General features: G+C 40.7%; 1 protein-coding gene across 1 annotated transcript in view; it reads left to right on the top strand.

The window, feature by feature from the left end:
* Positions 1 to 280: 280 nt before the first annotated feature.
* Positions 281 to 12717, top strand: part of tmtops2a (teleost multiple tissue opsin 2a) — a 31600-nt gene continuing 19163 nt past the window's right edge. Inside the window, exon 1 of the mRNA XM_071515146.1 lies at positions 281 to 650. Within this exon, the coding sequence (XP_071371247.1) occupies positions 281 to 650 (370 nt within the window). The remainder of the gene's footprint in view (positions 651 to 12717) is intronic.

Here is a 12717-nt window from a genome sequence, read left to right as displayed (position 1 = left end):
AATGAAGTTGAACTCTTCTGCCGCGGGAACAGAAATGCTCTGCGGCTCTGCTACAGGCTGCCGAAGGACGCTGGATATCGAGTAGCACTGTTTCAACTTCAACACTCACCGACATTGCATCAATATGTGAATTTATAGACTGTGTGGGGTTTTTTCTGCGAGGGGAACCGAGGCTCTCAGCGCGCCGTGCGTAATTGGATAACCGAGCTGTTCCACTTTACGCGCAAGCCCGAAATCCAACAAACCGAGGCGATGCCACGCGTGTAACCCACAGCCGACCATGTTCTCCGAAGTGACCGACGTCAACCTGACCGCCAACTTCAGCGACGACGACCCGCTGACCTCGCTGGAGCAGGAGTGGAGCGACGGCCCGGCGGAGCGGCTCTCGCGGACCTTTCACCGGGTGGTGTCCGTGTTCCTGGGCTCCATCATGGTCTTCGGCTTCCTCAACAACCTCGTGGTGCTGATTCTGTTCTGCAGGTTCAAAACGCTGCGGACTCCCGTCAACATGCTGCTGCTCAACATCAGCGTGAGCGACATGCTGGTGTGCGTCTGCGGCACCACGCTGAGCTTCGCCTCCAGTCTGCGGGCGCGCTGGCTGTACGGGCGGCACGGCTGCATGTGGTACGGCTTCGTCAACTCCTGCTTCGGTAAGTCGCGCCAACTCAGCGGTGTCCGAGCTTTTTTTTTGGGATATAAATGACCTCCATTCTCTCAAAATTGGGTAAAAATCGGGTCAAGGGTGCCGTTCTGCAAAAAATGTCGTTCAGCCTCATATTCAGTGTAAAAATCATATTTTTGTCGTAACAAGTGAAAAATCTGCCAATAATCCCATTTCTTTTCAGTGCAGTTCACGTGTTTCAGGAATGTATCTCATCCCATTGGCCGATTTTTCCCACTTGTGTGAAGAAAAATAAGATTTTAAGACTCAGTTCTAGATAAAACGGCGTGTTAAGATGGATATTCTTTGCAGTGTAGTGGAGAGAGCGAAACCTCTGATCAGAAAAGTCTTTCTCACACATTCTGTTATTTTCTCATTCTGTAACTAACTACATGAAACAGTAGTGGAATTTTGATGGAGGGGGAAACCTGGGAAAACCTCAAAGACTTTGGGAACCGCTGCCCAAACTCATTTATTACCTCTCTTAATCAGAACTGACATGCCATAATGTCCTAAGGGGTGTGTGTGTTTGTGTGTGTGTGTGTTTGTGTGTGTGTGTGTGTGTGTTGCATTCACCCCCCATAGCCTATACAAACAATAGTAAGGCTCTTATCAAATGGGAAATGTGAGGAAGGTGGTATATTAGCCGGCATAGGTCAATTAGACTCCCTGATAGGTAATTAACCAATCAAATCAAAACGAATGAATATGGTAATTAACACTGTAATGCCCAGTGACAGCTGAGTGGCCTGTAAGGAAAGGCACTATGTAGCTTTTTCAGGGCATTTTCTGAGTCTCAAGAGCTTCAAGTCTATAAATACTGAACAGTATGAGGAGGTTGGTCCAGTGGGAGGCATTCCCACAATCCACCACTGCTGAGTCTGAATGCCCCCCCCCACACACACACTTTATTGTCTTTATTGTGACTTTATTGTTTGCCGATAGACATAGATATTTAAAGTCATATCGCGAATGCAATAAGTGTCAAAGAGCTGCAACGATTAATCGATTAGTTGTCAACTATTAAATTAATCGCCAACTATTTTGATAATCGATTAATCGGTTTGAATAATTTTTTAAGAAAAATAAGTCAAAATTCTCTGATTCCAGCTTCTTAAATGTGAATATTTTCTGGTTTCTTTACTCCTCTATGACAGTAAACTGAATATCTTTGGGTTGTGGACAAAACAAGACATTTGAGGACGTCATCTTGGGCTTTGGGAAACACTGATCCACATTTTTCACCATTTTCTGACATTTTATAGACCAAACAACTAATCGAGTAATCAAGAAAATAATCAACAGATTAATCGACAAAGAAAATAATCGTTAGTTGCAGCCCTAGTCCGTATACCATGTAGCCATATTAAGTATTTTCTGCACACTCATGAATACTCTTCCCTTACTGCTCTACTGCACTTACTGGTGTCAACATTGTCTTAGCGCTTGAAGCCTTTTAGGATGATGATGTCACAAGGCAATTTTTGAGGCAATGAAGATGGGCAACGCTCCCAGCAACGGGCGACAAAGTGAGACACGGGGTCAAAAATGTATTCAATAAGGAAATAAGTTGCTTCTGTATGATTACACTGGCAATGCTGAGGCCCAAAATGTTCCCGTGTTTGTCACTGCTCATCACACCTACAGTTTGTTTTCTTTGGTCCAAACCACAGTGGAAAACTTTAATTTGTTCCATGTTTGTATTTGGTTCAATTACTGACCAATCACAAGCCAACCAGGGCTTGTAAACAAAATTCACGACTCAAGTTTATTGGACAGAGTTTTGGAAACCTCGCCAGGTTAGAAATTCAAAACAAATGTGACTCCAGTTCCTGTAACTTTATCTCAGCCTGATGGACTTGTCTGTCTCTTCTTCTGTGGTGTTCACACCAGTTAAGAACACATGAAGAAATAGCTGAATATGAGCATCAGTCCAGACTTCATTTTGTTCTGCTAGGCTTTCCAAGCATCCGTCTCCTTCTACCCATAATCCCTTGCGTTTCGGGGTGGTTTCCTGTAGTCGGTTGGATTAACAAACCGCACCGCAGTTCTCTTGTTAGAGGACTGAGACTCTCTGTGCCGTTATTTGGTGCCACCAGAGGTCAAAGGTCATCGTTCTCACCTGGACAAACAACCTGCTCAGTCAACCTTTCCTGGATAAGTAAAAGTTAAAATTATACACCGAAGAAAGAGGCAAAGCACTGGAATATGTTATTTTTGCTTCACATGCAAGTCATCAAAGGATAATTCATAATTTACATGTGATATTCAGATGGCTCCTTTGACCTGATAGTAATCTATGATATTGAACTGGGATGTACAGCCTGTTTTTCATTGAACAGTCTTACGAGTGTCAGCAAAACCTCACAGTGACAAACCAATGGGAGTCACAGGGCTGAGTGTGAAATCAAATGGGCTGCAGATCATCTTCCTGGAGCATGAATTAAAGACTTGTTGTTGATGTAATGTGATTTAAGGCAATTTACACCAAGGATTGTAAAACAGGTTATTCCCGTTTATTTCCTCCTTTCCTTTCTCCTGTTTGTTTCTGCTATCGTATTTTATTGCTACATTTTTAGTAGTTTTATATTGTGCAAATAAACAAAAATAACCTTATATATCCTTAAAAGTGGATAACTGAAGCGGTAGTATATGTATTGTTACCTTAGAACAAAACTATGCATCCCAGTTTCACCTGGTTCTTAGTGAAGAACCAGCTTTGTTGCTTTAATCACACAAGAGCAACTTGTTGCCAGGAAACATATGAATACAGTCTCAACCCTTTTCTCACTTTGTTGCCTGTTGCTGGAGCGTTGCCCATTGAGATTGCCCAAAATAGTTTTGTTGAAGAGTGAGAAGAATGATGGTGTGAAGACAGAATCTACTTGATATGTAGATTAATTCTCTGCACATTCAAACTGATCCGGGTCTAACAGTATTTGCAGATTATTGGGTTTAACCTGAGCGGGTCCTGCAGCAGGTAGAAGGTTCAGTGCCTTGCTAAAAGACTCTTCAACACATGTGGACACCGGGATTGAACCTGCGACCCTCTGGGTACGGGACAGACTCTCTACCTTTCATGTTGCTCCTTTCAAATCACTTTCAAAACCTTTAACGTTGCATCTCCACTCTCCTCCTCCACACACAAAGGCTGAAATGAAAAGGAACAAAACAGAAAAACATTATGAACTTCCAGAGGGTTTAAAACTTGCACTTTTCCCCCCCTCTCCATCCCATCCAATTAGGTGAATAAAATGCCTGAGGTTCCCAGTTTAGATGGAGGATTTGTGGCAGTTGATGCTACATTTTCATATTCTGTTTCATTTTCCCACCATGAGTTATTTCAAGAGATATTACTCCACTTTCTGTGGGCCGGTGTAGCTCACTGAGTAGAGCATGGCACTAACATTAGCAGGGTTAGCGGTTTGATTTATAATGGGACCACCTGTACTAAAAATGTAAGCATTCAGGCCACTGAAAGTCACTTAGAAACAGAGATTATATGGCATCTGCTATTCACACACAAAATACTGACAGGGAAGAGATGGTTTCTTTATACCTTTGATCGAAAAGCTAAAAGTCACCGCCTCTTCTCTGGGGGTTTTCGATGGTTTTTCTGGGAAATGTAGGGAATAAAGTAGAACTAGACGAGGCAGGTTGAGGGAAAGTGGGTTCACCCAAAAAAGTAAATCACAATATTTCATCACAAAATAACTCCTGGAATGAACTGAACATCACACATTGATGATATCTAACAGGGTATGACGATCCGAGGGGGGATTTTCTTTTTAACTTTGTCATCTAAGTTACGGCCCTGTGCAACTCAATGGGTAGAGCGCTAACTGAAGAAGAGAAGAGAAAACACACACCTATATCAACATATATGGCACTAGTTTGGGATAAAACATCACATCATCTCAGCGGCATATATAGTCTACAAACATCAGGTGTTCCAAATCACAGGCCAGTCAGCATGGGCCTAGAAATAGAGCGTCTAGAAAGGCCATTCCACAATTTAACATTGCGATGCTGTTAAACGCCAAAATATTGCGATATACCATATTATTTCTTGCCTAGAAATTTGATCTCACTATTCAAGCGAAAACAATGGTAATTTGGTGTAATTTGTATGGAAAAGTAAATATCGCAGAAAATATCGCGATATTTACCGTAGACATTAAGCTCGGGCCGATATTCGATAATATTGAATGTCTACAATATTCTAGGGCTGGACAATATGGTTGAAATCAATATCACGATAATCATAAGGATTTTTTTCGATATCGATATATATGACGATATGGCTCACATAAGACATAAGCGAAATCACGTTAAATAATCAAATTAATGTTCATCATATTGAACCGAATGGTAATTTTTGGTGTGATGTCAAACTAAACTGAAATTTTCAAATAATATACTATATATATTATAATAATATACCATACTAATATATAATATATATAATAATAATATACCATACTTAATTTTGTCTGAGTTTCTAAATAAAATTAGCTTGTTCTCATCAGTTCAGACAGCAGAATTGTGCGTCTCGATATCCCAAAATCACCATATCATCACAATATAATCCCACTGAAAGACGATAAACGATAATATTGAATTATCGTCCAGCCCTACAATATTCAATGAGTCACCAGATTTAATGTAAATATTCACAGAGTAGAAAAAACTGTAGAAAAACATTAGAATACATATACAAGTAAGTAGATACTTGTATATGTCTACGACAGTGGAGAGTTCAATAATGCGCAGCCCAGTGAGAAATGCATGAAATCTTACATCAAGTAGAGTAGAAAAAGAGCAAAATAAAAAAAATTCTAGTCAGTGTATACATGACTGGATAAAAGCGAAGAAGATGAAAACCACAAAGATGAAGGTTCAGTCTCAACATGGACGCTCGATGGGAACCTGACACTCGGTTGCCGGCGTGGCCCTGAACGCAACACAATGGGGCGTTTTAGTTGTAAAAAGGAGCGGTATGCGGCCCGAGCTCGTCGCCTTTCAGGAGCGGCCATGTGTGCAGACCGCCACAGAAACCTGCGAGGGGAATTAGCAGCTCCGACACGTCTCGCTCCAGTTAACGTGCCAAAGGCAGGTCTGGGAGCGACAAAGGGAGGTCAGGTCCCGAATGATGATGTCAGCGGCGAGGGCGACCGGACCGGACGCTTCACCCGAGCGTATTATGTTAATGATCTATCTTCTTAGCAGTATTTCATCTTTGTGTGCCCACTCTGTCTGCACCCATCGCACTCCAGACCGTCTCACATTTTGATTTTCCTAACAAGGTTTTTTTGTGGGTTTTTTCCTTTGTTCTCATTGAGGATCTAAGGTTAGAGGTGTTTTAATTTCCGTGATCATGTCTTGTTTTCACTTGATAGTTTGATGATGTGGGCGCTGTGTGTGTGGGTCTGGACACTGTAACAGTGATGAAGGACTATGCAAATAACTATATAATAATTAATAAAATGACTCACTGTCTGGGTTTAATAATCAGCAGAACAGGAATTATAATTAAGTGTTCCCTGTCTACATTTCCTGTTTTCTGTCTTCTTCTTCTAAGGGGCATTATCACGCTCTCTATCAGCGCTGTATCTGTACGGACTCACACACACCCACCCACACACACACACACACACACACACACACACACACACACACCACCCTGAAGCTGCAGAACAAACAACTTGTTGAAAATCAGATATGTAACTGAGTCAGGCCCAGTACATTGTAATTATGTGTATTTTATGTGTATCATCTGTTGCACTTATTGCTTATGACATTTTCCAGTAATACTACTGGTACTGCTATTACTACACTGTAAAAGAAAACTTATTGTTTCAACTTAAAAAAGTTAGTGTCCGCGCTGCCTTAAAATTGTGAGTTGACTGAAGTAGTACTGAATAGTTAGGTCAAAGATTATTAGTTAGTTCTAATGTAGAAAAGCTAACTGAGTGAACTTCAGACAATAAGTTCAATCAACAAATGTCTAGTCATGCTGATTCGTGTTTCTAAGTTAAATGCATTAATTGATGAAGTGAAATCCAGTGTTATTTATTTTTTCACAAGGTTTGTTAAGTTTAAGTTCCTCTTGTATCACATGATTAATACACAGCTCAGCATATAGTCTGCAGCTGCAATACACTTACTTGTAGTGGATTGTACTTGCCATGTGCATCAGAGAGAAACTTACATAACTGTGAATTCCCAGATACATAGATAAGATAGATAGTAGATTCTATCATGGTTTTGTATTTATTTATTTTCTTTTTATCAGAAATTGACCTATGATTCACCAAACATACATACATAACAAGTCTCTATCTGTAACTTCATTCAAACCAGAAGAAGGAAGAGTTTCTGGAGAGTTAAACCGAATGCAATGCATGCTGGGAAGTCTGCTAATAATCTAACAGTGTTGAGTTTAGTGAATGCTTTATAACCTGTTCTTTCAACTCATAATTTTAAGTCACAAGATGTGAACTCAGTATTTTAAGTCATGAAGCTCATAATTAGCACTTTTAAGTTGAAATTGACAAACACATCTATACATTGTGTTAATGGATAAAGATGAGTTGATTTCACTAAATTGCACTATGAGTTTTTACAGTGTACTATTAATACTACGACTATTACTACTACTACTACTGCTAGTACTACTACTACTACTACTACTACTGCTTCAACCACTGTTATGATTACTACTACTACTGCCTGTCCTACTACTAGGTCATTCTGTATCTTCAGGTTGAGTTGGACTGTTTTGCCAACTGACTGGAGGCTGTTTGCAGTTGATAAGGTCAAACAGCTTTTCAGATATGAGCCGCGGCCTCACAGAGCCTGTATCTAGTTCATCAGCTGCTGAGCACTTTGTCTCAGTGGGCTTGTTTCAGCAGAGCGCTGCTGACAGTGCGGGAAAAACCACACAACTGCAATTGTGGTGTTTTTCTTACTTGAATGGAGAGTTTACATGGTCGTTTTTTTTTTTTTTTGAGTGAGGCACTTGAAACCATCTTTCTTCAGTCCTGAAAAATAGACTTTTTGCAGATATACTGTGTGGTAATCGGTGTAAGCTGCCCCGTGATGCATTAGATAAGTTAGCCAGTATTACACAATATGTGGAGGAAACAGAGAGAATAGTGACTTTTATCCAGTTACAAGCATGCACAATGTCAGGATGGGGGGAGGGAGGGGGGGTAGCTACTTGTCCTGCAGTCACATGCACTATTAAATAACACACATACTGTATATGCATGTAAATTCATTTGTTGCACTTACTTACTTACTGCAGTGTAAACTAATGAACCTCACAAGAAGGAAAGGTTAACATTTATTAAGAGTGTGGGTAGAAAACGCTTCAACAGAAGAGATTCCAGTTAGGAGAGCTGAGACCAAAAAGGTACAACATGTAATAATCGCAGACATCGTTGGTGATTTTAATCCCGATGCGAATCTGCCGTGTCTGTAACTTGTAAGTAAAAAATTAAAAGCTGCAGTAGATAACTTTTATGGATTAACATTTATTTAGAAGTAATGAAAATAAATCGTCACGTTTGGAGGCCGGAGATGAGCAGGATAATCTGTCAGAATCTCAGAAACAGCTCCGCAGTTCCGTTCCTCTGCTCATTTCAAAGTGAAATATGTCGAAACCCATTTGACCAATGAGGAAGAAGTCTGAGGCAGAAGGCGGGACTCCGGCCTGTCAATCACTCCTCCTGTCACTCACTGAAACAGCTGTTCTCAACCTTTTTGGCTCATGACCCCTTAAAACGAAGCGATGTCTACTCGCAATCCCGGTCACAAGCATATAGAGTTTAAACCAACGAATGATTTTCCCTTTTCAGGTTGTTTCATTTGATTCTTTATCAGAGGAGGCACAGAGGCTAAAAACAATTCAGTATTTTACAAGAAAAAAAGCAAAAATTAGGGAAAAATCAGAAACAATAGACATGATAAAACATTTGTATAGTAGAAATATGTTTTTTTCCTATTCCATAAATCACCCCGCGACCCCCCCAAAATGATCTTGCGACCCACTGGGGGGTCCCGACCCCCAGGTTGAGAACCACTGCACTAGAAGGAGTGGGAGGCGTGGCATTCCTTGTTTTGGTTTGAATTTCTGGAGATTTGGCTTTCTCTTTCCTCCCGAACTTCCCTACAGCAGCTTTAAGTAAAAGTTTGGTAAAGACAAAGATCCTCTGATAATAATCCCATCCCACAATAAACCCCATGCAAGTCAAACTCTTTTTGGTGCAGAATCTATTTTTCTTCTTCATCTAGACGCACAATTTTTACCTACCTGAAGGTTTTTTAATGCGTTTTCGGCACAAGCTTTAAAGTTTTGCTTCGCTAAATCAGGAAGCGACTAATTTAAAAAGCTTGACCTTATACAGTTACACAGTATCCAGGTTACTGTGGGGATTTCAGCGAATTTCATTATCCTATGCAAATGTGTCTCATGAAAGGCAGAGCCTGGGGGGGGGGGGGTAATTCATTAATTACACAAGGTCTCGATGTAATACTAGTCCCATGCAAATTAAGATGGATATCTCTGCCGTGCGGTAGATCTAAAAAATTTAGCCGATGCTTTTATTCAGAGCGATTTACAAGGATGAGGAAAGTTTGAAAGACACGCGGCTTCTGATGGACTGGGATTGAAACCGCGACCCCCCCCCCCCCCCCCCCCCACTGCAGGAGAGAGTCTCTAACCGCCTCTCCGTCCCGTGTTCCTCCCTCTCATGTTCCCATCAAAGGCCGATCGTCTCCCTCCTCACCTCTCACAGACACTGGACTCAAACCCCGGAGAGGAAGTGAAGTAATATCCCAGGATCTGCTCTCTGAGACCCCAATTTCCCGTCCCGCGCTCGCCAGTCAAAACGGATGATGAACGCTGCGTCGATCAAAGCCAAGGAACTCTGCCTAATCGCGCTGGTGTTGAATAATGTAGTCGTTCCTCTTTGATAATTGATAATTTTGTTCGGGGGGGGGGGGGGGGGTCTTTGATGGCTGCCAGGCAAAGTCAGCCTGACTTTGAGAGACAGAGTGGGAGGTTCGGCTCCGCTGATCACAGTGGGGGAAAACAGGCGGAAACACTGTGAAACCCACACATGACACACATGACAACTTATTTTATCTGAATTACTTTAATTGACAAGCACAGTAAACATACAGAAATTTATGTTTTCAGTACAAAATGAGGCATTCGTCATTTGAAAAATGTGACCTGCTCAGACAAAACTAGTGATATTGGAAAATTAAAACAACTTGTGGCTTGGGATTGTAAGCAATTTAAGTCCATTGTTTACAAAATTACAGACTGTCTTCTTCTTATTAGTATTGCCAGTATGTCTCTGCATTAATATCACCAAATGACTGACAGTACACTTATTATTCTGGGCAAAAAAATGGATTGTGCTTAAAATTTTAAGCTTACCTCCTAGAGTATAAACAAATGTCAGTTTTCTTCCCCTTTATCGCAGACTGATTTAAAGACCCTATAGACAACTTTTTTGCTTTAACTTATCATTATGAAGTAAATGTTGCTCACACAGTGTAATGGCTATAGAATAATGACACCATCGGCGTTTAGATTGGTTCCCTATAAGCCTCGCTTTCACTATGCAATTCTGTCTGCCACCGGGTACGATCTCCCGGGAGAATGAAGGCTCGACTTACGGCACAAGGGAAGTGCGTCATCCATCGCGCAACCAAAAGAGGAATAGGATAGGATTTTCCCCAGTAGCTATCGGTAGCTACCGCTAGCAGCCAGAAAACGAACCAGGAGCTACAAGGAAGCCAGGACCAGCCAGAACAAAGAAACAAACATCTAACTATGTTTGTTTCTGGCTGCCAGCGTTAGCGTTAGCTAACGCTGGCAGCCAGAAACAAACAAATGATCCATTGTCCGTTTGATAATCTAAACAAAGAACACATTTTCTTGCAGTGGCCTTTCTAAAATGAGCAGTGGTGAAAGTTACTATATTGTGTTATGATCAAGGAGTTGATAAGCAGACAGATGGTTTGTTCTGCTGCACAGAGCTAGGCTCTAACAGAAAGTGATCCGGTTGTCTTTGTGACAGCAGCACAAGCAACGCTTGGAAACGCTGGGGGGGGGACAACGGGAGGAAAGTTGAAAAGTTGTTGTCTGTATCCACTTTAACACAATAGTGATTCAGCCTATATCTTGGTACTTGGACAAAGACAATAAGTCAAAACGTGTCAGTTTGTAACAATAAAGCGGCTGTTTTAAGAGAAACAATGTTGCAGCCCCATCCCAAGAAAATATGTTTTGTTGGACCGGCACAATACAAGAAATCAGCCTGTATCTAGTTCATCCAATATGGCCGCCAGAGGGTGTCTCACATCACATGAAAGCTTTCTAAAGCTACAGGAATATTGTCAGAGCCTCAATCCTGCTGCCTTGTAATTTTTGAGAAATTTAAATTTATAGTCTTGACTTCATTGTAGATCATTCTGGATTAAGAACGTCAGCTAGTTAAATTCCTAAAAATGTAGGGATGGGACGATATATCGAAATTCAATATATCGCGATGCAAAAATGTGACAATACGTATCGTGGGGCAGAAAAATAAATGGCGATATTATCTCCTTTTTATTCTGCTGTAGTAATCACTAATGAGACGCTTGACCATCGCAGTTTCACAAGCTCTCCATCCAAATGTTATTATTGTCCAGCTCTGCCTGACTGATCCACAGCAGTATGGATTTGTTCTTATCTGGAGTGAAGCTCATGTCTGTGGCTCAGTGGAGCATGATGGGTCAGATCTCTGCCTGGAGGATGATGCTGAGCCACTAAAATACAGGCAGTTAAACAAGCTTTGAAGATTAGAGCGCGCTGACCGGTGAGGACGATCTGGAACGCTCTGGAATCTGACAGAATTTGAACTAGCGACCTTTTCGTCACAAGACTTTTTTTTCCCCCTTTAGTTGACATACAAGTCGTACTTTCTTGGATTATTTTGTCATTAAGTAGGAGTATGAGCATTGGAAATTAGTATTAGCTATAAATGCTGTGATGCGTTACATTGGAAAATTGTTCTACAATTCTCTATGTTTACTGTGTCCGTCCCTATTAAATAAAAACTTGAAAAAAAAACCCATAAATAAATAGAAATATGATGCTGTTGAACAATGGGATTGGTAATCTTTTTTTTTTGTCAGACATGAAAAAATGTCCAAAACTTTATTGCGATTTGCATTTTTACCAGGCAAAAGTAGACATTTACTGGCCATGCAAATTCAAATTTTGATGACGTTAAGTAAAACCTTTATGATATAAATAGACATTTAGCACACAGAAATGTTGAGCGTATCTGTGTGTGAGATAATGAATGAAAGCTCCACAGGGAGAGGCGGGTGAAGTGGGATTAAGAATTCATCCCCTGCTAGTAGATTCCCATCCAAACCCTTTATTTCTACATCATTAATACACAATAAACATCTTTTAACAATTATTAAAGGAGACTAACAGCGAACTAAATATTTGAGAAGGGGGGCGTTGCTATGACTAAATACTCGAATTGAAAAGCAGCAGTAAAAATGTTTATTATCATCATTTTATTATCTGTTAACCACTAAAAAAGTCAATGGATTTTGACGGTCTAAGAGAAGCCGTTAATCGAAGAGGATGAATATATTGATGGCTACTATTTCCTTGTATGATTTGGTAAATCTAACAATCTAACCTATCATCATCTAACTTATGTGCGAACAACGCTGGTTCGCACATAAAGTCGATTTAGGGAAATTTCTAGAGGGACATTTTGAAAGCTGAGATGTTTCATTGCTAAAATTCAAAACAGCGGTTGATTGACTGTGGCTTTGCTTTTCAAGTGTTAAATGGGAATGTCAGAGGTGGCCATGCAGATTTTTACATGACATGGCTGCCTCTGCTGTCGGCAGAAGACTGAAGAACTGAGAAATGCTAAAAGGCTTAAAGAGACAACAGCAGCTGAGTCCCACATTAACAGTCCTGTAATCGCTCCTTCACTGCAATTCACTATTGATTTTTGTAACTA

The sequence above is a fragment of the Centroberyx affinis genome, unplaced genomic scaffold (genome assembly GCF_046629955.1).
Source record: "Centroberyx affinis isolate AG114_WGS23_722 - 3 ecotype Tasmania unplaced genomic scaffold, CSIRO-AGI_Caff_v1 ptg000314l_1, whole genome shotgun sequence".
Lineage (NCBI taxonomy): Eukaryota > Metazoa > Chordata > Actinopteri > Beryciformes > Berycidae > Centroberyx > Centroberyx affinis.
The sequence above is the reverse complement of the archived record's forward strand: the minus strand, read 5'-3'. Positions and strand labels throughout refer to the sequence as shown.